Below are 26,598 nucleotides of genomic sequence, written 5' to 3' on the forward strand. Positions count from 1 at the left end.
TGCGCGTCCCTGGACGCGTACCCACGTTATAGAACCAGTTTTCGCGTGCTATTTACCTCGGCTTCCCAAAAAGCTCCAAATCACATCCGTAATGCCACCCAAGGCACACCCAATAGCCGAACCATCCGATCTCCCAATTCACCCCTTTAGATCGGCCGCTGAATTTGAACATTTTCTGGAGCGGGAGCATTCCACATCTCCAGGGATCTACGTGAAACTGGCCAAAAAGTCTTCCGGCATTCCTTCTGTCTCTCGCGATGAAGCTGTGGAGACGGCGTTGTGTTTCGGATGGATCGATGGTCGTGCGCATGCGTACGATGAGGACTGGTGGCTGGTGCGATATACCCCACGACGTGCGAAGAGCATCTGGTCCAAGAAGAACGTGACGACCGTAGAACTATTGCTGAACGCCGGTCGTATGCGGCCAGCCGGGTTGGCCGTGGTGGAAGCTGCACAGGCGGACGGTCGCTGGGCTCGTGCATACGATGGCCCGGCCACTATCACGGTGCCGGATGATCTAGCAGCTGCGCTGACGCAGACGCCAGAAGCCGCGACTTTTTTTGAAGGGTTGAATCGGTCAGACAGGTACTCGGTCTTGGTTCAACTTCAGTGGACTGCTCCACAGCGCCGAGCGAAGCGCATCGGCACATTGGTCCAAATGCTAGCAGATGGTAAAACGCCAGGAGTGTCAGTCAAGTCAGCCAAAGCAAGTAAACGGAAATCTGTGGATAGGAACCATGACCAGGATGGACGTCGGAAAACATCGAAAAAGACCTGACCCTATGCCTAGTCTACGAGATCAATAGAAAGGCCAACATGAGGCTTCATATCAACCCAACGCAGGGTGCTAATATAAATGCTATGCAGTGATTTGGGAAGCATATATCACTAGAATGCGCTAGCACCATCCCCTTTGACCATGACCAAGTTGCTAGACTTGTGAGGCCGGGAAGGTCTCGATTCACCTTTGTCATCAGAATAAGATGATGATGTTAACACCATTTCTGGGACTGTAAAATATCCAAAGAATATAAAGCAACGTCTGGGTTCCAATAGATGTATTCAGTACAAGGATACCTAGATGCCATAAGCATGCAGCTACCGGAGTGTAACTTGGTCAGATAATCCCAGTGTGCCCCTTCAGCATGTGTGTATCCCCAAATCACCACCCCCATCAATGTAGCTCTTCTAGGAATCTCCGTGTTGACTGACACTCGTTTATGCTGTACGGTGGAGGGCGGTGTCTAGTGGTAAACGAAGCCAGATTTGTTGAGACCCTCGTAAATCCCAACAGCAAGAGAGGCACCGTATGAAATCGACAGGGACATACACGAGGTTGATATTGTGGGAGCCACCGATACAAATCGAACCATCGGCAAAGCTACCGATCGACGCTTTTCGGGACCCTCCCGAGGCATCGGGAGGGGCCGACGTTTCTGCAGAGGCAGAAGGATTATCTTACGGCACTAGACTAGAATGCAATTTCCCAGAAATAGAAACTATCTACAAGCACTCTCCACTTGGGGTTAACCAATCAACCACAGAGATATGATGGGCCCTGACATGACCCGATGCGTGAAAGAGGTGCCATGCATGTCTCCTGAGAGGTCATGTAGCACCTCGAACTTTTTTGTTCGCTTTACCTGGCTGCCTGGATAACCACTGCCATCCATTCGAGCATACTATGAACATTACACAACCAACCGTCATCTCAAGGGAGTCAGTCCCCTCTGAAATATCAAGACTGGGACCCTGGCGAGGTACTGTGTAGGAAGACCTTCTAATGTTTCATCTGATAATAAGAAAAAGGGACAAAGAAGAGCAGCCTCGGAAGCGGGAGCCTTGCAGGATCCAAGGTTACATCGTCTCGTGGGGATGGAGCTGATGATCTGATACATCTGGACCAGGCCATTTCTATTGACCCAATTATCCGACTCGTGCTTGTCGGCCATCCGGGCCAGTGAGTTAGTCTAAACGACCAAGCGCCGTTTTGCACGAATAACGACTGAATTCCATCATTTGTATGAATTCTACTAGGTAAAGCTTGGTGTAGAGTTGTGTATGTCCGAGCCATTCCTTCAGGGAAATCCTTAGATGAAAACGTTGAAGTGCACATCAATGGGGCCACCTCACGGCTGGAAGGCCGCCGACCACCCCCGAGCTATAACGGGGTTACATTGCAATGCGTCGATCGCTTTGGGGGCGATACTTTGCAGTAATGATGTTCAATGCTCCAAGGATCATGTGGTCGAGGGGTTAGATGAGGTATAAAGACCAGCACATTTCTTGTGGGATGACCATGAAAGCGACAAGCCAAACTTCTCAGCTCCAAGTTCTCATTAATCGATCTGCTTTTCCTTTCACACAATGCGTCTCTCCGAGATCCTCGCTGTTGCTCTGGTCACTGGTGCCACCGCATATGATCTGCCGGACAACCTGAAGCAGATCTACGAAAAGCACAAGGTACATCCCATCCCATCCACCGGTATTTGACCCTACATGCTGGGATTTAGCATCTAATACTTTGTATGTGTTCAGGGAAAATGTTCAAAGGTATATGAAAAAGGATTTACCAATGGTGGCCACAGCGATGGCAAGTCCTTTGAATACTGTGGTGATATCGAGGGTGCAATTTTCATGCACTCCTCGGCCAAGGGCGGCCAGTACACCAACATGGATGTTGACTGCGATGGAGCCAACAACTCTGCGGGGAAATGCTCCAATGACCCATCTGGTCAGGGCGTGACCGCTTTCAAGGATGACGTGAAGAAGTTCGGCATTCCCGACCTCGATGCCAACCTTCATCCGTACATTGTGTTTGGGAATGAGGAACACTCTCCCAAGTTCAAGCCTCAAGACCACGGAATGGAGCCCTTGAGTGTCATGGCTGTTGTGTGCAATGGCAAGCTGGTAAGTAGATTGTCCTGAATAAGAGATGTTGTTGGCTAATTTGAGCTATTCAGCACTACGGTATCTGGGGTGACACCAACGGGGGCACTTCCACTGGCGAGGCTTCCCTTTCTATGGCGGAACTTTGCTTCCCCGAGGAGAAGCCCGATGGTGATCACGGCCACGATGACAACGACGTCCTCTATATCGGATTCACCGGCAAGGATGCTGTACCCGGCAAGAGTGCCAACTGGAAGGCCAAGAAGACCGAGGACTTCGAGGACAGCATCAAGTCGATCGGTGACAAGCTGGTTGCCGGCCTCAAGGCTTAAGAGGTAGATTATGAGACTTGTACAAACGCACAGCTGACGCGCGGATCAGCCCATGGCGCTGTACAGTATGTATAAGTAGATGAGACCCTAGTAGGAGTGGTGTGTATTTAAGCCGAGTCAAATAACAGTACTTGATAGTAATATTTCTATGTACCGCAACTAGAGGATACCATGGGAGTACTCGTCACTGGCCCTTCTAAAACTTAGAATACTCTATGATAGGCCACAATGCCTTTAAATTGAAGCGGATGACGCTTCATCTTGCGCAAGGCTTGGTGGCGCAATGTCAAATACCATCTTCCGCCCCTTATCCAAAGTCTGTTCAATTTTGTCCAAGTCCTCATCCCACTTATTGCCCTCATTCATGACTTCCAGTGGATCTTTATTCAGTTGCTCCGCATCAACATGAACATCGTCGCCTAATGTCATCACTCCTCGTGCAATAGGCCTACGGAGTTTGTCAAGCAATCCCGGGCCTTGGGCAATAGCTTGGTTGGGATCCTCATATATCTTAACTTTAAAGGTCTTTCCCTTCTGGAAGAAAAAGTCCTTGCTCGTGTAAACAGCATTTTGGTTGTCCTGTGGGAATGGATGCATCGTTTCCTCGCGGAACTCAGTTAAAGTAAGGATCAGACCTTCCCCTTTGCCCAGTCGAGTGGACACTGGGTCGGCAAGTTCATCGCTTAGTTCGAGTTTGACGTCACACGCAGACAGGTTCACGTTAGGTGCCTGGAGCAGCATATGTGAGATATGAAATTGTTTCTCAGAGCCGTACAAATAGAACGGCATAACATGTCGTGGATAGTGGTCGTCACGATTAGCGGAGTTCAAAGGACGACTTTTAACGATCCGGGTTATTTGCACTGTGCATTCAATACGGTCAAGGGGAGCCTTATTCCCGCGGAGCTTAATATGACCGGCTATCTCAGGGCTTTCACCCTGCTCCATTCTCTTGATCAACCCCTCTATATTTTGCGTGGCATCGGACGTGAACACAAAATCGCACTCGCTATGCTCAGCCTTCAAAGTAATGTAGCGCCCTTGGACCGTTGATTCCAGCTTAGCGGCCAAAAGTATCTGCTGGCGTTGAGTAGCGGCATGGAAACTCGTCTGGAAATCCAGGAAGACTTCATCGGTTCCCCGGAGAAGAAACTCGACATGTTTATCTTTGAGACTGTTTCGCTTGCGGCACCACCTCACTTCATCAATAATTATATCCTCAAATAGTTCCATTATCTTGTTTATGAAGCCTTTGTCCGTGGGGAAGGGGCTCATCACGACGTTTCGTAGGACCCAGAGATCCTGAGCGCAGGGAGTCAGTCCGAGGCGCGACATGAAATTCTGTGCGCACTGGCCGTACAACGCTGGCTCAAACTGCGTTGAAGTCAAGAAGAGTGGTACCTCATTGGGGTTACCTCTGGTGGTGGTAATGGACAATCGGTTCACCACCCGCCTCATCAGGTAGTTAGCCTCTTCCAAATCCGTATTGAGCTGGCCATCCTCCCGATACCAGTTGATCGTGAAGGCATTGATATTAAGATCTGAGCCAAGCTTCCGCAGCCAGGTCATGGATTGCTCATTTTTACTGACTTGGGCATTGTCCTTGTCGATCAAGTCCGTGTAAATGTCCCTGCGACGCTCCTCAGCCCTCTTGCTTAAGCTGTGAACGCCTTCCTCCTTCTCGACGGCCAATGGGTTGAAGGGAATGACGATATAGTAGCGGTGCTTATGAACCTTATTGTCATAATCCAAATCCCTGAATTCCCAGGCATCTTCCTTGAAATCTTGCCTGATGTGCATGGCGGCGTACCAGGCCGATAGCTGAAAAAGTCAGAAAATGTGGTCCAAATGGAACACCAAGAAGGGTCTTACCCGCGCACTGGTAAAGGCTGCCTCGCCCAAGAGACGGCCATATCCAGCCGGATTTAAACCGATTGTCTGGTTAGACATCCAAGCCGCCATGGCTGCCGCACCCGGCTTGCTACCCTCAACACCATACACTCCAATATTTTCCAGGGATCCCTGCGTCAGATATGGGCTAGTCCAGGTGACCAAAAACCGCATGCGACCATCCCGATAACACAAACTTCCAGCGGGATAGGGGATGTAGCCCGCCTTGTGAGGATCCACCGTGATGGTATCGGTTTCCTTAAGTGCAATCATATCTCTGAGGGTGTCCTCCCTCAGAGGCAGTGAAGGGACCTCATCTACCGCTTTATCGCCATCCCCTTCCTGAATGGGTTCTTCTGAGTCCATCATGTCTCGGGGAATCATGCTGGCAAAGTATCCACCCCAGGCAGCGTCGGCATGCACCAAAAATGATAGTCCCCGGTCCTGGAATCGTCGACGCATGGCCAGGATCTCATGCAATCGATCAACCGCACCTTCCTCTGTTGACCCCATGATGGCCACTACTGCATACACAGGCTGACGTTCTTCAAGACAGCGATTAAGCTCTCGCTCTAGGGCGTCAAGCGAAATGCGGCCCTCCATGTCGAGTTCCACGCCCTGCATGTTGGCGGACCCAATGCCAGCAATTGCTATCTAAGTTAGCAATCGATCTTCGAAGTCGAGAGGGATATACACACCACCGCCTTTAGGCCACGAGTAATGCCGTGTTTGAGCAAGGAAATACTTGGCGGGCTTCGTGATGCGGAACTCACGCTCCAATACGTCCTTGCCAGTCGTCTGGATGGTGAATGGCGTCAAGGCTTCCTCTAAGAACTTAGATGTGATACCAAACTGTCTATACAGAGCGTCTCCCATGCCCAGGATGACGTCAGGTTTGAGGTTTAGTAGTTCCCAGACGCCCAGGTCTTTGAATAGTTTCTCTTCCCCAACACAAGTGGTCACCTGGAATTCATTGGCTATGAAGCCAAGAGGCCCTTCCTTCATGGCCTGATACAGGGTGAGGGGGTAAAATTTGAGATTGCGCGCTGCAGATGAGTACGTAAGAAGGATGCTATTGGTTATTATTGTTATTTTTCTCTTTTTTTTTGGAAGGCTTGCTTACCAACCCAAATAGATTCCAGATTAGCCACAGTTCCATCACAGGTAATGTGGCCCCAGGAGAGAGGTAACTCGTTTTTACCCTCGTCTGTATTATAACCAAACATTTCACACAGTTGCTTTCCCACTCTCAGCTCAACAACTGTGGTGAATGGACTTGCCTCAACGGCCACATTATTCGGGTTGTAAATCATAGTCATGAAATAACCAAGCAAACCTGGCATCGCCATGTCTGTGCACATGTGCCCCTGGTATCGAGGATGCCAGAAAGGGATCGAGTGCTTGCCCAAAAGGTCAACAGCATCTCCGACGGCCTTCTGGAAGTTGGCGTTGATTGGCGCGAGCTTTTGTCGCACAGTGTCAGGGATAAATGTTTCCTATCGGGGTTAATTTGCCATGTACACTCAAGCTTGCAGGAGGCGATAAAAGAACAACGGGAAGAATAAGGGAAGGAAGAGCCATACCTTATCATTAGGCTGGTAGGCATGACGAGTCGTTACAATGCCATCCAGGATAATCTTGATATTGTCTCTAAAGTCCTGCATATTCTCGGACTTAGGCCCAATGAAGTAGGAACTGATGATATCATGGTTAGTGGGCTTATTCCGCCCTGACGATTCAACCATAGTGTCGTTGTGTATTCTGGGATGCTTCTGTTGTTGCTATCCGGGTGAAAGATATGGTTAATGTTGGTCCGAAAGTTCCCACATCCAAGTCAACGTATTTATACCGTTGTCTCCCCATACTACGTTCCACCTCAGTGGAAACCGTCCTATCCAGTTGTGGAGTTAGCCTTCCTACCTCAGCTGAGTGGACTGGTTCTCTTTCATGCAAAAGAGTGGATGCAGGATTACCCTTTCGGCCGTGGGGCATTTACAGAAGGCAATGATCAACCATTATTCGGAGCTGAAAAGAAGTAGATATTACCCAATAGGTTTATGATGGCGATCATCTTCTAGAGAGACCAACACATAAGTTACCTGCAATGCATCTCACCACTCCCATCACAAGTAATGCTTCACAGTGAATCATTACTCTATTTTACTGTCATAAAAGTGCGAGGCCATTCAACACCGCGGTAGTTACTCCCTACGGCTCCCACCCGCTTGCCGGATACGAATGCACAAAACGAGGAAAGAGATGCAAGCACGTACAGGCAGGCAGAGTCCGACACCTTGCATAGTGGACAGGCTGCCTCTGATTCATCGATGAGGATACGGTTCTGGCATTCTTGCTCAGCCGGCCCATCGAGAGAATGAGTCGGGGGCTCGTGTGAAATCCATTCACACTACGAGCAGTGACGTGGCGGTGGGCACATATGCATGATCAATCTCGAACTTGATCTGTCATCTTCAGGCCGCCAGTTTGGACCGATCTGCACCCATATCCTGGCTTGACTAAGTTAGTTCCCCACCTGTTGAGATTGGAGCAAAGTATGTCAGTTATTATTGGAGTCTGAAAGTATAGTGTACGGTCCTGGCTTTACTATCGTGACCGAGAATATGTGCCAGCCTCATTCCCTATCATAGTTTGCAGTGGACTGGAACATATATCAATGGCTTGTCATAGTTGCAGACGTGAGGTATTATCTTAGATCTTGAACTGTTCACGCCCCGGAAGATTATCTTAGATTCGCCAAAGATCAGCGGCGGGGCATCCACAGTCTGTCCGCCAGCCACTTCCGTGAAGACCCACCGTCCTGCAGGAAGTCACCAATGCAAGGCTTCATAGGTGGTCTACTGGGCCTGAACATAGAGTTAGTATAGGAGGGCATCCAATGACGTGGATATATTCCGTGACGTCTGTTGTCCGAGTCAAGTTACTCGGAATGAGCCAACTCAAAGAGACTCTTTGGCCCCTCGACTATCTTCTGTTGGGGTTGGTGGGCCCAAGGCACGGTTAAAGTGCCAATTGATGTTGTAGTCGAGTGGGACTAAAATCTTCTGCGCCAACAATGACTGATATCGTTACGCTGGTCACTGCTCGCCGTCCACGCTACCGTGCTATGGAAGGGTCTTGGTAGTAACTGCCACGTCAACATCGGCAGTTGGCCAAGGAAAGCGAGGAATACTATAGTGAACTCCTCTCTTTACTTAAAGACCAGGAATATCACAAAGACCACAAAACGTGTGATTGGTCGGCCGTCTGAATCAATATTGTGAGATTGACTAGCGGTCGAAGACTCCGTAGACTCACTGGTGGGATGAACCTCCAGAACCGGGGCGGAAGCGAGATGACATGGCCTTCGATGAAGCAATGGACACTGTCGGGAAAGGACCAATAGAGTTTCACAGTAATGGCATTCACATCTACTAGAAACCTCATTATTTTGCACCGTGGAAGAGGCGAACAAGGGGGGAGACAGGGGCACTGAGATACTAGTATGAGATCTGTGGAACGGGGTGGATTACAAATTGCGCTGTCAAGACTCGTGTTGACCCGATTCCAGAGATAAAAATGATATAAGCCTTGTATTCAGGCAGTATTTGACGCTTATGTACCAGGGCAATGGATGAAAGATATATTACTGTATCGGTCAACATATGCCGAGAGACACTGATGGACAAATTGGCCTTTAATGGTACGTGGGCATGAGAGTACAGGTATAAAAATGAGCTCACCCAGATGTCCTGTGAAATCATGAGCATTGAGTCCCATGAAAGGCTTCGAATACGCCAAGACTGGCCTTTAAAGAAAATCTAGAACCTTTGATATTTCACAGGACAAAGCCTTTGCCGATGCCATGGTGCACAGCGGTTTGCTGATATACTGAAGGTGATGTCGCCCAGCCGAGCCCGTATGGGGACCTTGTCACTTGTCGGTCCTCATTCCATCAATATTTGATCGATAGTCCCGGGACTGAAGTCATCCCGCTATCTAATGCAATGTCTAAATACGCAACTCGGGCTAAACCATGCTGCATTGGTCGTCAATTCTCTGCCAGTCTCAGCGTGTCAGCATTTAACAACCATTCTTCCATCATCCCGACTGAGATTTACCAGTAATCTGGAGTGTTGAACCGACGTCAGCATGGAATGCAATATACAATATTCACTGGTATCTACAGTATGTTGGACATCGCATGATAGAGAAGGGGCTTGAGATGGATATTAACAGCGACTATCATCACCCAGGGGCGAATCAGCAAACAGCACCTCCATTCAGCATATCATAATAGAGAAAGGTGATAGTTAGAAGCTCGATGGAGGTCAGTTGAAAACCGGATCGGTCTCTTGCCAAAAGCTTATACCTGTACTCTGATCAGCAATCGCCTGGCTCGGACCTTGGAGCAGCCCCTGCAAACCTTGTCCTCTGCCCTTTTCTCCTACTCTTGGACCGTGGAATGTGTTTCTGCTTTTCAGTCTTGACTATTGCGTCTTGCTGTATCTGCTTCCCTTTCATGTCGGTTAGCAGGGAGCAAACAGTAGTCGCTATCGATTGCCGGGGAATTTACAATCCGACCGGGTGGACGAACTTAAGCGAAGTTTCCGATTTTTAACCGAGTAGACCTGGGCGTTTCGACTTGGGCTTGCTGGCTATTAATCTTCGGTCCGAGAGCCCCCAGTGGGGAGGATGATCGAATAGTATTGGGGGATCAGGATGATCTCCTCCGTTTCGCCAGGCTGGGCACGCCGATCGCAACATCGATAAATTGCTTTTAAGGGTCACGATTGCCATTCAAGGAAATTCCGCCAACGATGGCTGCAGACTCAACCTTTACTTGAAACGCTTCACCTGGGACGCTTAGCATGTGCCATGACCTTGTCTCTCGGTCGCGCTGACACTCGGAGAGACGTTGGCACATAAAAGATGCCGCGAGAAGTGCCAGTCCCGGAAGGGGGGAACAGAATAACCCCCATCGAACGTAAGAATGGGATCTCTAAGCAGGCTGGTGGCTGTAAGTGCATCGCTTTTCGCGGTCGCTACAGCCCAGATCAGGGTTCGTCTGAGCCCGTCCACAGTTAACCTCCTCGCTGAACCCGACTTTCACACTTGGACTATTGAAAACGAAAGTCAGAATACGTCCACGACGGTTGACTCTCTGGATTTTACCTTGTCCGCCTCGTCCGATTCAGACTTAGAAGGCAACAGCTACAAATATCAGTATACCCGGCCCGTCTCCCATCTCGGAGAAAGAGTCGTCAACCAAGGGATTACCACCTCCAGTGACAACCCCGGACCCATTACGTTGACCATCCAAGGCCTGGAGTCAGGGGAGCACACTCTCTTGACCTGGCATAATGCTTGGGACTCTTTAGACTCCACTGCGACCATTTCGGTCTCGGTGGACGGTGAAGATAAGGCTTCAGTATGTCGTTAGAAGCCAGGTATAGCCATATGAGCGCTTACATGATGTGTGTTTCTAGGACATCAAGCAGTCCATTCGGGTCGACAATATTTGGGAGGCCGCAACGTCTTATGTGACGTTTACTGTAGACTCCCCCGATCAAGGGGTAGAAGTCATCTACACTCCCTCCGGCGCCGACGGACTTGTCTATCTCAATGGCTTCGAAATTGACACGCCTGCCTTGAAAGATCAAATCTCATTCCCTTCTCCATCGCATCGTGACGAGCACCTTGAGCTTGCCGATGAGGAGAGTATCACAGCAACCTGGAGAGCACCATCTTCTGGGGATTCAGTCACGTACAATGTCTATATGGGAAATTCGTCTGATGCCCTAAATGTTGTCAAAGAAGGGCTGAGCGAGACACAGGTCGTCCTATCAGGTACAGTACCCTGCCCCAGTGCAATTGTCGACTCACTCTAACCTAGCCAGGGCTGAACACGATGGATACTTTCTACTGGCGTATTGATGTGGTCTCTGGGGACAGCACGTATACAGGTCGGACATTCATGTTTCGGTTGGCGCAGTTGGCTTTCCCTGGAGCCGAGGGATATGGGTGAGTTTGAGCGCAAAGCTAAGGAACGCGTCGATTGTTCACTTAATAACATGAGACAGTCGCTTTGCCCGTGGTGGTCGCGGTGGCAAGGTCATCAAAGTCACCAGCCTGGAGGACAGCGAAGAGCCAGGAACACTGCGTTACGCGTTGGCTGTCGCGACTGGTCCCCGGATTGTCGTATTCGATGTGGGTGGAGTCATCACGATCGATTCGCGCCTCACGGTGAGTGACAGCCATGTGACCGTGGCCGGTCAAACAGCACCTGGCAAGGGCATCGCCGTCCAAGGCCACCCGTTAGGTCTCTCGGGTGCATCCGATGTGATCTTCAGGCATGTGCGGGTCAGACCCGGGACTAGCTCGAACGAAACGGTCGATGGCATGGGCATGGCGGGATCGAATTACTGCATTCTGGACCGCTGTTCAATGGTGAGCTTTTTGTACCTCCAAGATTGTTGTGCGTAGGGATTAACCAAAGCCATAGGGATGGGGAATCGACGAATGCTTCTCGTCACGCACAGCCCATAACATCACCTTTCAGCGCAACATGATTTCAGAACCCCTCAACGTCGCTGGACACAAGAACTACCCTGCTGGAACAGCCCATGGGTATGCAGCAACCATTGGCGGCGATGTCGGTTCCTTCCACCACAACCTGATTAGCCATGCGGAAGGCCGCAGCTGGAGTATGGGCGGCGGTGTCGACGACAACTCGACCTTCGCGGGCCGCCTCGATATTCGCAATAACGTGGTGTACAACTTCGGTATGACTGTCCGTTCTACCCTGTCTACCTTTGGTTAATAACTCAGTAGGCTCGCGTGTCACCGACGGCGGTGCTAAGGAAGTAAACTTCGTTGGCAATCTGTACAAGCAGGGCCCTGCTAGTGAGCTAACATATGATCTGAAAGCTACGGTGAGCGATCCGGGTTCGATTGATGCATCCTGCCGTGACTAACCAGGATGGGTGATACAGTACGAGGATAACCTGCCTGGAACCCAACAGTATCACTGTGCTGGGAACTCAATGCCCGACGTATTTGACCAGGATTCCGTTCAATACCCACCCGGAGATGGTACAGGGCAGACCTCTAAGATCGCCTGCTTTGCAGACGTCAGTATTGACCCAGCGCCTGAGTACCAAAGATTCTTCGACGAGCCGTATGTCCAGGGCCCTTGATCATATTCTCCCTTCCCCCCCCCCCCCAACCCGGTCAGAGTCACTAAAACAAATCCTGAAATTAGTTTCTTTCCCTCGTACATCGAAGAGCATACCTCTACAGAAGCATACAAGCGTGTGCTCTCTGACAGTGGTGCCAGTCAGCCCGTGGTCGATGACCATGACAAGCGTATCATCCAGGAGACCCTGAATGGAACCGCCACGTACAGCGGCTCGAAGACCGGAAAGCCCGGGCTGATCGACAACGAAGCGGATGTAGGTGGACTCGAGGACTTCCCAACCACTACGCGGCCCACAAGCTGGGATGCCAACGACGATGGCATTGCCGATTGGTGGGACGGTTCCACTGGTGGAGATGGCTATACGGCGATTGAAGGCTATATCAATTTTATGGCGGACCCGCATGTGTTTGTGGCACCAGGGGCATCGGTCAAGTACGATTTGGCCGCTCTCGCTGGCGGATTTTCTAAACCAGCTTTCGAGGTATCCGGCGGCGAGTTCGGCTCAGTCTCTGCAGCCGACACCGTGGCAACGTACACTGCCGGTGACAAAGCTGGAGTGGACCGATTCAATGTCACCATTTCTGATGACGAGGGCAGTACATGGGAGAGGTCAGTGGGCGTCGCCATTTTTGAGGGCGCTGATTCTGTGAAATGATAGCAAGCGAGGTTATCAAAGGGACTCGATGTTTTACAGTGATGCTCTACCGGGCTGTATCAACTGGTGTTTACAGTCATCGGCGGCTATGTACAATCCAAGGATACAATGAACTTTCGTAGATTTAACGATGATTGTTACTAGTATCTCAAGCCTATAGTCATCGGTGCAGCTTTATAGCGGTAGTAAGTTAGATATTGGGCTGCTGGACATCAAAACCATATCGTGAAAGGTCATCACTCTCCAATCAGGAGATCGCAACTTGCGACACGTCAGCTTAGATAGGTTCTGAAATCATCCCGTCGCCCTGACCGGACATTGCTTCTCCCATGACAAATGTCGATAGTGGGTTGACGGAACTTGGGTTTGACTAGGTGCCAATCGAATCGACTTTACATGTTCGAAACAATGAACATTACATATCCTGGGGCATCCCATCTGATAGCGGAGGTCCGACATAAACTAAAGAGAAGTTAGCAGAGGAAATTCCTCGCGTTGAGAAAGACGCTATACCTTTCCTCGCGTGAATTATATACCATAAGAAGGCCAAAGTCGTGAACCCTGCGAAGACCACCGACGCATAATTCATGGACACCGGTGTGACGGGCAAGGTGGAAGGCATACTGAATAGGACGAGCTCAAAGGCAATCCACGCTAGCGCGATGAGGTTCACCATGGTTCCTAGCAGTCGACCGCAGTTCCACCTTGCTTTAGATACTTCGGAGCGCTTGTTGTAAAATAGGGAAATGCTGATTGGAATGGAATAGGTGATCGCCAGCGCAATCACACCAACCGAAACAAACGCCGTAAAGGCACTGCTACTGCCTAGGTTGATCAATCCCAAGAGCATTTGTACTACGGTCACCAGACCCAATGCCCACAGGGGGACGCGGAGACGATCATCGACCCGAGAAAACAGCCTCGACATGGGGAGGGCCGTATCTCGGGCGAGAGCCCACGTACAACGAGATGCGGCGTTGGTAATGCTGACGGAACAGAAGAACCCGACGACCAGAAGAAGAGAGACAAGACCGACGGCACCCGCCCGCGTCCCCATTACCACCTGAAACACATAGGGAATCGGTTGGCCGCTTGGTGCATTGGTAATATCGACCAGTCCGGGGAGAGTGGCACACAGAGGGATCACAAAGAAAAGGCCGGCGGTGCCACCGACCGGGATGCAGAGGGCCATGGCCTTGGGCACCTTGATCGCTGGTGCATGTACTTCCTCTGCCATCGAGGACACCATCCCGATCGCCGAGAAGACAAAGGCCGGGGGTAACAGACCGATACAGAATGAAAAGTTTCCCCAGCCGGACAGGGAGGGATCATACTGCGCAAGGGTATCGGAGGGAGAGTGTCTGCCCGCTTTGGCGGAGACCGAGACTGCTACTAACACTACCAGGATGCTCACCAGAGTCCAACCGGCACAAAGGGTGTCTACAAGGGGAAGAAAGCGGTTCCCGAAACCACACATCGAGAAGGCCAGGATACAGATGGCGTAGAGGACCAGAAGGAGCTGCCAATCAGTGGCTTCCCAGCTGGAATAGAGGGACACCGTAGCCACTAGGAGTTGCGCAAATGCGAAATTTACCCCGAGGGTGATGGTCCAGTTCCCAATCAGCCACACCCACGCTGTCATGAATGACAGGAGCTTGGCATGTTTCCCGGATAGCTGGAAGGACCAGTAGTAAGGACCGGCGGAGGTGGGATATCGAGAGGCTAACTCGGCGAGCGACATGGCCACGCACTGATCCATGAGGCAGACCATAATCCAGCCCACAAAGATTGAGAGTTGACCGCCGCCATAGATGGCTTGCATGAGTGCAGCACTTTCGGCGAAGGGAATTCCCGCAATGGACAGCGATTGGAACAGGAGAGTAAACAGCGAGCGGTTTCGACGGAGTTCCGAGGGGATATACCCCAGCTCCCCAAGCGCGTGATCCGGGTCATCCTGGAGCTCCAAGGGTTTCTCTAGATTGGTCTTATCGGACATTTTAGGGTCACGATCATGAGGAATACAACTTCTGAGCATCATGCTCACGGACTCTGTGGGCAATACATATCGGATACATACTTATAGAGCAAGTGCCGTAGGGGGTATGTAAGAGCCAGTGGCAGGTCACACACTCCTTCTCGTTCTTGTCTATCAAATCCGCTGTCCCTATCATTGGTCCAGCCGGGGGCCAGATACCAATACATAGTCGAAAGGAAGGTATAAAGACGTCACTTGAAGGTCGCATAGTTTGGAGAGGCGGTAAATATTGCGCGATTAGGTCAAGCACTTAAGATAGCGTCGCGAAAACGCGGGGAGAGCTTCGCATCCGAGCTTCCCGATCTGCACTCCGCAAGGGAGAGAGCCTCGCCTAAACCCTTTGGGGGAATGTTAACCTTGTAGACTTTGGAATCTCCCCTCATTGTCTCCACTTCTGGACTACTATCGGCTCTTTGCGATTGGATAAGATCAGCCCAGTTGCGATTGGATACGTCACCAAAGTTCGACATCCAGAGTCATGGTTGAACACGAGCTTGGTGAATTTACATTATAATCGGCCTAGTACTTAATGTGCGCACTGCCCAACAAGAGAAGAAAGCGAACACAGTGCTCCATTGCTCGGTGTTGTATGTAGAAGATGAATCTAGAAAATCCATAGTGCACAACACCGCCCAAGCAAAAAGGTCGAAAGATGGCTGGCCTTCTCACGAAGAGACGGTTTAACAGTTTGGATTGTGTAAAAGATTCAAACTTTGACTGCGGGAATGAACCTTTCTACGGGCAAGTACGTTGCAAAGATGAACTATGTAACTCTTCAACGTTATACAGTCTTAAGTCCAATGACATGATTTCTCTCACTGAAAAGCATCAGGACACTCTTCCAGGAAGTCTTGGTATGTTCGCGGACGGTGTCCAGCCCAATCCTCAATAACTGTATTTGACGCAGGCTCGTATCTACCGGAGTTGTACATCTGGGAGAGTGTGGTGAGTGTGTCGGCTAGGAATTCTCCCATTCCAGCTTTCAGAAATCGTTCCTTGGCCTCAGAGTGGGAAACCAGATGGTATCGGATCTCCCGGTCAAGATGTCTGGAGATCAGACTGGCACAATCCACATATGAGAGTGCTTCGGGGCCGTGAATGACCAAAGTCTCACCGCGGTGTTGCGCATGGGTGAGAACAGCGGCTGCAACCTCGGCAACGTCACGTACATCCACCATGAATATACCAGCTTCTGATGTGACGGAAGAGGTCATGGTCCTGTTACGACCAATCTCGTCAGAGAAAGTCATGCTTGTAGTCTGCATAAATGTGTGGGGCTCCAAGATGGTATACGGGATTCCACTCGCAGCAAGGTAAACTTCTATGGCGTGATGCTGCCGACTGAGCAACAAGGGCGAGTCTTCTGCGGCTGTCCAGGCGGATAATTTGGTAATGCCTTTTACGCTTGCATCTTTCGCCAGGTCGATGATATGGTTCTCGACTTCAAGCTGTTCTTCTGACGGTGCTGTTAACAGAAATAGCTGATCCAAGCCCGCGAGAAATTTGTGGAGGTCGACATCGTTGCTGTAGTCTCCAATTTGGACCTCCACATGAGGAAGAGCAAGCTGAGTTGCCCCTTTGAAGTGGTGAACAAGCGCACGAGTTGCATGTCCTTGACCACTCAGCTTCGATACCAGTAAGCTGCCAATCGTACCGGAGGCTCCAAGAACGCCGATCATGGTTTGATGGTGCTTAAAAGCCGTTGTGGGAGCCGAAAGGATTAGGTAAAGGGCGAAATCTGTATCAGTTCATGTAGAGCGAGAAGGATTTCGAGCATCAGGTAGTCTCTTTGTTCTTATACATTTGGAGAACCAAGGTACCATCGACCGGCCGTGGCATGACCAGCAGGGTCCAGCCCCCTTACCCTCGGGCTCCAGACGGGACGAGGATGTGCCGGTCTGATTGATCGGTCCGGTGTGTTGTTCTCCAGAAACAGACCACCTGTAATCCTTGATCCTTCATTTCTAAGTGACATTAGCTATAGGCAGTTGGATCATGAATTTAGTACGTAGTCTAATGGTGTCAAATCCCCAGAAAGAAAGATCATTCGCGGGGTACCTCCCGTCAATGCTCAGTGACAGTGAGCTACCACGAGCCCAGGATTTATACTAAACCTCATATAGTATAGCTCTTGTATATTAATATAACAATAGTTAGATCTAGGCCTCGCCATGGGTCAGGTTTGGTTCTAATATTCGGATCGGTGCCAGAGTTGATCGGGTTCTCCGCTAGACCCGACCCGATATCAGCTCTCTACCATAGTGATTCTTGCTGTTAGAATGTGTGGGCGCTCTTTAGATGGATTATCTGACTGCAGATGTATGAAGACAAATAGTATAAGACGTCACAATCCTAGTCAAGCACCTATCGGCTCCTGGGTTTCCCAGTCCCAGCAGACCTCGACCATGGATAGGTGTAGTGGGAGTGGTGTGACCGTTAAGCCATGCATATAATAGGTAGCCAGCCGCCATAGTCTAATCCGACTAGTTTCTCCATTCGCCCATGAAGCGTACCAGCCGGTAGTTGTAGGAATGTACAACGAAACGGCCTCAACGACTATCGGAATGTAGTAGCCGTGGGACAACCTACACCCGCTTTGCAATAGCTGGCCTATGTGGGCCGAGTCATACCGATATATCAAGTATTCACGCACAGCGGCAGATTACACCATGGAATCCTCCAGTTTGAGTCGATCGCTCTCCCGTTTGACTATTACGAGTGGGCCAGAAAGCGACAAACGCCCCAACAAGCCTATCTCTCACGACCACCCGGTCCGCGAGGCTCCGGAATACCGATTTGCTAACATGACCGCCATTAGCGTTGACAGTGCGGTATGCACGCTGCACCTGGCAGATAAATTGAAAGAGGCCGCGGTCGTCGTGCGGGACTTCTTGCGACGTGAACCGAATCATCGGGTGCTACAGTACAGGCATGCGTGCTTGTTGAAAGAGCTGGGTGCCTACGCTGACGCCCGCATGGCTTACGAGAGGTTTCGTGCTCTATCCGTCACGGTCCCGGTTGGGGTGATGCTTGACATCGCTGAGTGCTTTCTGCACGAACACGATTACGCCAATGCTGTAACAACACTCAACGAAGCCTGTCTCAATGAGCGCAGGGGTCTGATCATTGCGAGTCAGGCTCTGCGCTTCTTGGGACGTCCGGCAGAGGCAGAGGCGTACTGCTTGCACTTGCGGACCCGCGACGGCTTGTCTTCAGATGAAGAAGTCGCCGAGTATGGGTTGGCGCTTTTTCAGCAAGGCAGGGATGAAGAAGCGTTGTCCTGTTTACGCGGACATCCGGAGGTTGACCAGCTGGCCGTGCTCCTCTGCAACTTGGGTCAGCACGAAGAAAACATCAAAACGTACAACTGCGCATCCGTTGCCGAACATCCCGGTTTGGCGCGTTGGCTGGCCATCAGTCATGCTGCCCTGAGGAACTGGCCCGACGCAGAGCTGTTCGCACGGGTGGGACTTGATGGAAATCCGGAAGACCAAGAACTTTGGAGCCTCTTGCAAACGGCGTTGGCCAAGCAGAATGCCGGGGCGGGCGATGCTGAAGCACGCATGCGTGCGCACCTAGCGCACCTCCACGCCAGCGAAGCACTAGAAGATTACCTCATGGCGCTGGCCAAGCGCGCTGGCGCAGCCAAACCATCCTGGGATTTTGTGTTAGCGTATGCCGCCTATCATGGTGCCCGTCAAGCGCTCCCCCTCTATGAGGAACATTTCAGTGGGACCACTGATGCCGGGTATCTGCTGCATATGGGCGAGCGCTTGATAGACTGGAGTGTGTTTCATGTTGGCGCACCCATGGTGTCCCTTGACACAATGCGCGATATTGTTGACGGCGCTGCGTTGCTTAGAGCCGCGGCGACCAAGGCGTTTCTAGGCCCCCGCAGTCAGGTGCGCCGTGCGCGTCTTGGGGATCTTTTACAGACGTTGGATGCCCATGGGGCGATGTTGGAACAATTTCGCATCTTGACGACGCCGGTCCCCGACGACGCAGGCTGCGCGGAGCACCTTGTCGCCGGCGCGCGAATCAGTGCCTACTATCGAGATTACAGCGCAATGTGGGACTGTCTCGAGGCCGCGAAGGACTTGGGTGCCAATTTCGCCCTCCTCGTGGAACTCGGCATGCCTGATGCGGCCCCCCGAGCACGCCACCCAGACGAGCAAAAGGTCCTACACGTAGGACAGGCGTTGATTGACGCGGGCTTGCCCATCGATGCCGGGATTATTGCGTCACTCTATGCACGCGCCTGGAGGCACAGTGCCGATCTTCAGGCTATGGCGGCTCACGCCTATTTCGCCGTGGGAGACTACGCCCTGGCACGAAAGCATTTCAGGGCCCTGAAGGCCCTGCAAGGCCTGGCGTTTTCCATCCAAGACGGCGGCAAACTGGCTGAGTGCCATGTTGGTTTAGGGCAGTACCAGGATGCCTACGATGTCCTCGCAACCTATCCCGGGGTGCTGGACCGCCGCGCTCTATGGATGAAGTTTATCGCCTTATGGGAGCTAGGTCGTGGAACGCTCGCAAATCAGCCCAGTGCGGCTTGTGGTGAATTAGAAGCGCAGGAGCACAAACGCATCGCCGATCTCTTGCGCGCGCACGGTCACGTTCGACAGGCTGATAGGGAAAGCCAATACGAACCCCGAATAAAGGATATTATCGAGGTGAGCCCCAGCGACATGCCGCCCGTTGCGGATTCTTGGCAAGTCATGATTGCGCGCTTGGAAGCAGATGTCCAATCCAACGCCGCCGCGCGCTGCTATGTGCAAAAGTGTATCCCATTCCTCCAACGGATCCCGCGTCTGCCGTCGTTCTTGTCGGCGTACACGCGGGCAATGATCACGAGGTCATCCTATGTGGAATTGGACGGTGAGATCACGGCCGTGAATGGCCAAGAGGGCAATGGTCGCATGGTGGAGATCGCCCTGAGCGTGGCACCTCCCACCCTCTCCTTGCTCAATGCCGCCGTATGGAATACAAGCGATGGTGCAAAGTATGGCAAGAGAATCGCTGACCGCCACGGCGACTTTGAACCACTGCTGGAACTTCATCGCCAAAGTGTTTTTAGCAGGAAGGAATACCTGGAGACATTGCAAATGGCCGCGCAGCGGTATCCGGATCGCTACAACCGTGCGCTCAAACAAGCCACCAAAGAGCAGAAAAAGGACGACAAAGAGATGAGGAAGATAGAAAGGGCTCTAGAGAAAAGCCGGAAAAAAGCAGAGTTGCAACGTCTTCGGCATCCTTTACCAGGCAATTATCCCGAGATGATGACCCTGAGTGACCATGCGACCACGGCCCATAACAATGAACGGTTTCTTGTATATGGTAGCGGCCGCCCCGGGTGAGGGAGCCTCTCGCCCACTTAGGGCTCTCTATCCTTCTTCTCGGCGAAAGAACTGTCCATCCGCAGATGACCTATCCAGTGGGCTCGGAAGTGCGAGCTGCCCTCAACACCGCGTGAGGTGACCGCAAAAGTATAGTTGTATCGCGACAACGGCGGTGATTGCCCTCGAGTCCCCATATATAGCTCTGCCTGGAAGAACTTGAATGTAGATCGGAAGCAGAACAAAGGTGTCATGCTTTAGCATCTCGATGACAGTTGAGTTGATGCTCAGCCTCTATTCAGGATGCTTGGCGCCAAGTTGATCAAATTTCAATCTTAGTCATCGCGGGGTTCAACCCGGCGCTTACGAAGATAAGAAAATCCCAGCACTGTAGATCCACTATTCTTCCACACTTGTCTAGACTCGTCAAGAACTCAGCTCTCGTATTCACACGCCTCTATAGCTCAGTGGGAGAGCGCTTGACTTGTACCTAAGTGATATCAAGAGGTCCGTGGTTCAATCCCGCGTGGAGGCACTTCTTTTTTATTCCCTTATTTTTATCCCAAACTACAAGTTGAATTACCTTGCAGCAGATCCTAGAGTTGATGTTACGGTGCGGATGTATATTTACTGTAAAGCACAGGATAGTAAATTAAATGGTAGGACTACAGTGTTAATCTGAAAAGAGACCGCTTCTGTTTCTCGTGAGTATCTTGTGATATCGGGCCGAGCCTGGACTGTCTGAGATCGTAAGATTTTTACTCTGTATTATTCATAATGAATATATTACTGTCACTCGGTTGTTCTGCTGGAATATCTAGTTCCGCCTTTCGGGCCGCCTGGGGCGTTTCTTCTTGTTATCGCTTGACACTTGTAGCTCAGAATACAATCATCTTCACGCACACGGTATTACTATCAAAGCCGCTACCAATAGTACATCTACAGAGTATGTACCTAGATATCTCAAAGGCCCTGATTCGGTAACTAGTATTTAGTCTTTTTTATGATTATGATTATAATTATAATCGTATACCAAAGACGAAAAAAATGTGCCTCCACGCGGGATTGAACCACGGACCTCTTGATATCACTTAGGTACAAGTCAAGCGCTCTCCCACTGAGCTATAGAGGCAGATATGTGGTTGACAAGCGGCTATCTGTGAACTAGTTCGACCCATCAAAAAGCTCATAAAAAGGGCAATAATCGAGCAAAATCGAGAAAATAAAACAAACGACGCTGGTGCCCAGATCTATTACAACCCATAAAGACAAGACCCAATTCGTGACGTAGTCATGTCAAAAATATTTGTGAAAGAATGAAGGATATGAGTTCCCAGATCAAAAGGTAAAATTCTGGAATTTCTATTACATTCAGGAACAAAGAGCCTTTAGGCATCTTATACTATTGATTACATGCGTGGCAGAAGAGGTAACACGCAGAAGGATATCTAAGGAGACTGACTTCATATATGGCGAGACGGGAGAACAACAATTCTCTAGGATTTGTGTTGCCCCCTGTTTCTGTAATCGACACACCCTCTGCCTCTTTTCTCTCCAGCTCTCTTGTTCTCCTCCTGACTCTCAGCCTTACTCATTCACTAGCAACCTACCTCACTTACTCCCTGCCTCTATTCTGTTGTTCGCTATTGCGAAGCCTTTCATACCACCAACCATCACTGTGTGTGATCGCGTGCTAGCTCGGTGTCTCAAAGGATGCCCTATCGCTCGACATTTTCAACTCCAAGACGGCCACCTCGTTATGTCAAGAACCAGGAACAGGATTCAGCAGAAGTGAGACAGCTATGGGAGGGACAGAGGCGTTCGCCAATTGGGTCCATAACACAGTTGACCCAGATGTTCGGGCATTGAGAGGTCCAATCATCACTGTGGAAGTGTGAGTGATAGTCCTTTCTCGAACCCATCAACCTGGGAAGAACCCCACGGAGGCTACCCGGACTTCGGTACACAAGCGTTCTTGCCAACATATCTACGCAACTACGTTGGTCAGTCCAATAAGCCTTTCTCTCGCCATACGGTCGTGCAGCTTCTATGATTCACCAGATCACGAAATCCGTGAAGGGGCACTTCACCGCAATAGCGGAAATCATCAGCTCCGCCGGGTGTTTTACTGTTCAACATTGTACTATTTCATTTGACTTGGAGCATCAGGCAGCGGACGATAATTTCTTCCGGGTAAAAGCCGAGCTTTCACCCACAGGCGAACGACATCCCCAGGTATGGGCTACGGCAGCCCAGGAGCAGGGCCCTGGCACTCGCCTAGCACATACGACGCCGAGAAAACGAAGACTTGAAGATCTGGATTCCCGTGCACACAAGCGGGCCAGAGGGCCGGGTGAGGAAGGACTCGAATCAAAGGACTAGGCGACGTTTGGTGCTTTTGAGGCGAAAGGGCTGAAACAACAGATCATGAAGGAACTTTTGCTACAGATGATCAATGCCTCAGATATTATTGGTACCTAGGAATAGGAAGTCAAGTGAGGAACGGCCCTCTTGGATGATGACAGGCCCCTCACCCCCTCTAGGACTGCAGATAAGAATACAGAAAAATCGTTGAAAATCATTTGACCCTTTCATATAATTTTAGAGACTTTCTTACAATTTAGAATGCTAGGGTGGGGCCTTAACCATGACCATACCTCACGGGAAGATACTTGGAGATTGTAAATTATATATCTCGGATCCTTGAGGTTGGAACAAAACTTCCGTCCAGGGGAAAAGTGCGAATTTTGTCGGAAGTTCACATAATTATGAAACAATTTTCTTTGTCGACAGAGACCTAAATGATTGAATTAATATGATAATAATAATAATAAAAATTTGGGTAAATTCCACGGAATTTAAATACACAATCGATCGTAGGGCTGTAGATATGATTAGACTCCCGCGATGCCGGTGTCACGTGAATGTGTTGTTTACTTTTACTGTTGGCTCGGACTATACAATTTCTCTTTTTCACTTTCACTCTCTCCTTAACCACGGACTAAGGTCCCGTTCACGCACGGAATACCAACGCGATGCTGATTTCTTCCAGTTGTTCTTCTCCGATCAGAAGAGTAGTCCCGAAAGTCTTTCAACTATCCAAAATACCAGAGACTCAGAGCCCAGCCCGATTATGGCACCAACCCAGTCCCCGCTCAACTCCACACGACCATCGGAATCAAGGCTTCAGGACCATCTACCCGTTCCGACGCATCCACACTCAGTCCGATTCAAACCACAAAAATGTATCTCCAACTCAACGGTTGTTTGATTTATCCCTCAGCTTCTCGCGAACACCGCTGAGCGGCAATACAAACATGCGATACACGCGCTACAATGGCCGTGGCGTGGCGATGCCCTTCAGCAAGCTGACGAAGCTCGACATTGTGAACAAATATGGTCTAAGCGCACGCGATCTGCGGACGCTCGATGTGCCATCCGATGGATTCCCACATATCCTCATCCGGGAATCCACCCTGCTGATCCATATGTTCAATCTGCGGCTGCTGGTGCAAGCCGACCAGATGCTGGTCTTTCACCTGGACGAAACAGCTCCTCCAGAGTCCGATACGATCTCACGCGTCTTCCTCCGTGATCTGGAGTCGAAACTACGCGGCGACCCCGGCTTGGGAGTGTCGGTGGGCTTGCCCTACGAACTGCGCGTTCTCGAGGCGGCGCTGGCGGCGGTCACCTCTACTCTCGAAGCGGAGTATGTGCTAGCCAAGGATCAAGTCATGCAGACCCTACGCATGGTGGACAAGGAGGAACGCGAGATCCATTCCAATTTACGAACATTATTAGAGCTTGTGCGAAAACTCGCGGCGACCGAAAAGCGTGCGCGGCAGGTCCGCAGTGCAGTTCAAGACGTATTGAATACGGATGAGGATATGGCTGCGATGTACCTCAGCGATAAACAAGCCGGGAAGCCTCACCATGTGGAGGACCATCAGGATGTGGAATACTTGCTGGAAGCGTACTACAAGGCGAGCGATGCGGTCGTCCAGGAAGCGGCGAGCCTGATGGGAACGATTCAACAGACGGAAGAGAGTATACAGTCGATCCTGGACGTGCGACGCAACCAGATCATGGTGCTGGAAGCCAAAATCGAGATCCTGATGTTAGGAATGGCCGTGGCAACGCTTGTAGCGGGTTGGTATGGCATGAATGTCGTGAACTACTTCGAAGAGAGCGGCACGGCCTTTGCCGTGCTGGTTACATCCTGTCTGGTCGCCATCGCCTTCCTTTCGCGATATGGCTTCCGGCAGCTGCGGAGGATTCAGAAGATGCATCTATAGAGCGACGATCTTTGGCCGCCACCGTGCCATACACAACTGGGGTTTTCCAAGGACAAGGACGGCATGCCGGAAAAATGGGCGTTTGAGAGAAACAACTTCAATATGCCAATGATTTTGGGGTCTCAAGGTGTGTATTGAGCGGCATACTGCTTGGGCACAATCTACACATCGGAGGCTCAAGTTACGTCTTGGGCTTCCGTTAGACCATTCGAGAGGATTCTGGATCACCGCGCTAATCATGAAGTGGGAGGGTTTACTGTGTCATCCCTTCAACCTCTGCGGTCAACGTGTTAACGGTTTAACTTCTCGACTATCCACAAAGGTTGTAGGCAACAATAACCTAATAGTCATGTCTGGACAGAGTGAGAGGGATTTTACTCGCGCCCCTTCCACAGGACAGTGGAATATTGGAAGACATCATACAGCTCTGGGTCGCTGTAGACAGTGATGCGGATGTCAGCGGGTACGATGCCATAACGCCGGCTACAAAGTGCGGCATTACTAGACACCTCGAGGACCTCCGAAATCAGGTACGCGACGACTCGAGCAATGCCCCCGACAGATTCCTCTTCCATGGTCACAAACTGACCGGCGACACGAGACTCTAGGAAATGCTTGATCTTGCGACTCACATAGTCCGCATCGAAGTGAGGAATTGGCTCCGCACCCGATTGTGTTAAGCAGCAGTGGCAATAGATATTCAGTAACTTTCCCGCCGTGGGCTTTCCGAATAGAGCATCGGCGATCAGCGAAGGCGTCCTGAACGATACAGAGGGAAAGACAAGTCGCTCCAGATAGCTGAGGATAAGCTCATTGATCAGGTCAACCACACGATCCTTCCAAGAGTCGACAAAAACTGCAAGTGGCCGGGTTTGACTCGCGCTGGTCTCGATACAGACGCCTTGACTGGTCGCTATCTCTGGAGGCACATGTGGCTTAAATGGGTGAAGTCGTAACGCGTCCAGCTCCTGCGCCCGAAGGATGTGCGCTCCTGGGGGATATGGTCCAATGCAAGCGGACTCCGGTGGGGGTGGCGGGCAAAGAGAAATCATGTCGGCGTTGTCCGGAGGCGCAGAATGCATCTGCAAGAACTGTAACCCTGAGAAGTCAAAGCCCTCCCGAAGCCGCCGCTCAAACCGTTCTACATCTGTCTCTGGTTTCCGTAGAGGGCGGCGGTGCCCGACAAACGATGTCCGAGTGAAATCGGTGCTCCCGGAGAAGAAAAGAAAGGAGTGAGCAACGCGGTCGTCGTTGAAACTAAATCGGCCGAACTTGTACTCGGCCATTGGAATTCGCATCCACACTCCAGCTTCGCCCCCGCGCCGTCCATCCGGCGATTGTACCTTCCAAGCTGCGACTTGACTCTTCGCTTGGGCGTAGTCCACAACCCCGACTGATTCAGAGGCCTCGACATCCACACGTCTACGCTCTCGATCTGGCCCGTCCGACTGTTCATTGAGCTCGTCCCGACCGCGAGCATCGTAGTAGCCCCAGTCATACCGATTGATCACGAGCACACCCGCCGCGCTGGTCTTTTCATTGTTCATGGTACTCCCACAGTCGGGTTCGTAAGGAGAACCCGAAACGCGAAGGATCCGCGCAATCTCCCGGTCGGGGTCAACGTCCGAGTGAGATAGAAACCAACCCGACACCATTTCAGTCTCAATATCAACCAGTTGGAAGGCTTGCCATCTGCCATTTCGCGCGGGAACGTTGAACTCCAGATGATGTGCTTTCACGGTCCCCGACCGGTGAGGCTGAATGCCAGGGAACCCTTGGATAGGCGCCAAGCTGCCGGACCATAGGTTGTGTAGTTCGCCGAAGCATAAACATCCTGATTTTGTAAAGAACGTCGCGTAACGTTGAGGAGTGGTTACCATCGTTGTGGGGGATTCTTTAGCATATCCCAAAGGCTCTAGAAGGCAACAATCAGGCCACGTACTCTGACGATGCAAGCCGCTGGTCACA

General features: G+C 50.9%; 11 protein-coding genes and 2 non-coding genes across 13 annotated transcripts; 7 read left to right on the forward strand and 6 right to left on the reverse strand.

The window, feature by feature from the left end:
- Positions 1-91: 91 nt before the first annotated feature.
- BDV38DRAFT_276630 (YdeI/OmpD-associated family protein) lies at positions 92-778 on the forward strand (the record flags this gene model as incomplete). The annotated part of the gene is made up of 1 exon (XM_032058258.1): positions 92-778. One exon carries the CDS (start codon positions 92-94, stop codon positions 776-778), a length of 687 nt encoding a protein of 228 aa, XP_031919607.1.
- Positions 779-1,138: 360 nt separating this feature from the next.
- On the reverse strand, positions 1,139-1,418 carry BDV38DRAFT_231619 (uncharacterized protein; the record flags this gene model as incomplete). The annotated part of the gene is made up of 1 exon (XM_032052952.1): positions 1,139-1,418. One exon carries the CDS (start codon positions 1,416-1,418, stop codon positions 1,245-1,247), a length of 174 nt encoding a protein of 57 aa, XP_031919608.1. The 3' UTR covers positions 1,139-1,244.
- A 902-nt stretch (positions 1,419-2,320) lies between these two features.
- On the forward strand, positions 2,321-3,414 carry BDV38DRAFT_231622 (glycoside hydrolase family 75 protein). Its single transcript, XM_032052953.1, has 3 exons — positions 2,321-2,463; positions 2,539-2,910; positions 2,964-3,414. Exons 1-3 carry the CDS (start codon positions 2,368-2,370, stop codon positions 3,219-3,221), a joined length of 726 nt encoding a protein of 241 aa, XP_031919609.1. The 5' UTR covers positions 2,321-2,367; the 3' UTR covers positions 3,222-3,414.
- Positions 3,415-3,455: 41 nt separating this feature from the next.
- Positions 3,456-7,234, reverse strand: BDV38DRAFT_289482 (pyridoxal phosphate-dependent decarboxylase family protein; the record flags this gene model as incomplete). The annotated part of the gene is made up of 5 exons (XM_032061244.1): positions 6,695-7,234; positions 6,235-6,607; positions 5,810-6,157; positions 5,094-5,761; positions 3,456-5,042 (listed from the first exon to the last, which is right to left on the reverse strand). The coding sequence occupies exons 1-5, from the start codon at positions 6,854-6,856 to the stop codon at positions 3,456-3,458; spliced, it is 3,138 nt and encodes a 1,045-aa protein (XP_031919610.1). The 5' UTR covers positions 6,857-7,234.
- Positions 7,235-9,836: 2,602 nt separating this feature from the next.
- On the forward strand, positions 9,837-13,256 carry BDV38DRAFT_289484 (pectin lyase fold/virulence factor; the record flags this gene model as incomplete). The annotated part of the gene is made up of 10 exons (XM_032061245.1): positions 9,837-10,539; positions 10,598-10,915; positions 11,005-11,132; positions 11,252-11,558; positions 11,614-11,893; positions 11,943-12,043; positions 12,104-12,288; positions 12,373-12,918; positions 12,968-12,994; positions 13,241-13,256. The coding sequence occupies exons 1-10, from the start codon at positions 10,102-10,104 to the stop codon at positions 13,254-13,256; spliced, it is 2,346 nt and encodes a 781-aa protein (XP_031919611.1). The 5' UTR covers positions 9,837-10,101.
- Positions 13,257-13,379: 123 nt separating this feature from the next.
- Positions 13,380-14,960, reverse strand: BDV38DRAFT_276634 (putative amino acid permease; the record flags this gene model as incomplete). Its single annotated transcript, XM_032058259.1, has 2 exons — positions 13,380-13,426; positions 13,478-14,960. 2 exons carry the CDS (start codon positions 14,958-14,960, stop codon positions 13,380-13,382), a joined length of 1,530 nt encoding a protein of 509 aa, XP_031919612.1.
- Positions 14,961-15,642: 682 nt separating this feature from the next.
- BDV38DRAFT_484 (uncharacterized protein) lies at positions 15,643-17,165 on the reverse strand. The gene has a single exon (XM_032063425.1). The coding sequence runs from the start codon at positions 16,676-16,678 to the stop codon at positions 15,815-15,817; it is 864 nt and encodes a 287-aa protein (XP_031919613.1). The 5' UTR covers positions 16,679-17,165; the 3' UTR covers positions 15,643-15,814.
- Positions 17,166-17,668: 503 nt separating this feature from the next.
- BDV38DRAFT_276636 (uncharacterized protein) lies at positions 17,669-20,356 on the forward strand (the record flags this gene model as incomplete). The annotated part of the gene is made up of 1 exon (XM_032058260.1): positions 17,669-20,356. The coding sequence occupies one exon, from the start codon at positions 17,669-17,671 to the stop codon at positions 20,354-20,356; it is 2,688 nt and encodes an 895-aa protein (XP_031919614.1).
- A 432-nt stretch (positions 20,357-20,788) lies between these two features.
- Positions 20,789-20,870, forward strand: BDV38DRAFT_t1. The gene has a single exon. It is a non-coding gene; the product is annotated as a tRNA-Thr (tRNA).
- A 515-nt stretch (positions 20,871-21,385) lies between these two features.
- BDV38DRAFT_t8 lies at positions 21,386-21,467 on the reverse strand. The gene has a single exon. It is a non-coding gene; the product is annotated as a tRNA-Thr (tRNA).
- A 908-nt stretch (positions 21,468-22,375) lies between these two features.
- On the forward strand, positions 22,376-22,835 carry BDV38DRAFT_231635 (uncharacterized protein). Its single transcript, XM_032052954.1, has one exon. It carries the CDS (start codon positions 22,385-22,387, stop codon positions 22,715-22,717), a length of 333 nt encoding a protein of 110 aa, XP_031919615.1. The 5' UTR covers positions 22,376-22,384; the 3' UTR covers positions 22,718-22,835.
- Positions 22,836-23,242: 407 nt separating this feature from the next.
- BDV38DRAFT_266774 (CorA family magnesium transporter) lies at positions 23,243-24,630 on the forward strand (the record flags this gene model as incomplete). The annotated part of the gene is made up of 2 exons (XM_032056476.1): positions 23,243-23,261; positions 23,519-24,630. 2 exons carry the CDS (start codon positions 23,243-23,245, stop codon positions 24,628-24,630), a joined length of 1,131 nt encoding a protein of 376 aa, XP_031919616.1.
- A 374-nt stretch (positions 24,631-25,004) lies between these two features.
- BDV38DRAFT_276639 (uncharacterized protein) lies at positions 25,005-26,510 on the reverse strand (the record flags this gene model as incomplete). Its single annotated transcript, XM_032058261.1, has 1 exon — positions 25,005-26,510. One exon carries the CDS (start codon positions 26,508-26,510, stop codon positions 25,005-25,007), a length of 1,506 nt encoding a protein of 501 aa, XP_031919617.1.
- Between the last annotated feature and the right edge of the window lie 88 nt (positions 26,511-26,598).

The sequence above is a fragment of the Aspergillus pseudotamarii genome (genome assembly GCF_009193445.1).
Source record: "Aspergillus pseudotamarii strain CBS 117625 unplaced genomic scaffold BDV38scaffold_1, whole genome shotgun sequence".
NCBI lineage: Eukaryota > Fungi > Ascomycota > Eurotiomycetes > Eurotiales > Aspergillaceae > Aspergillus > Aspergillus pseudotamarii.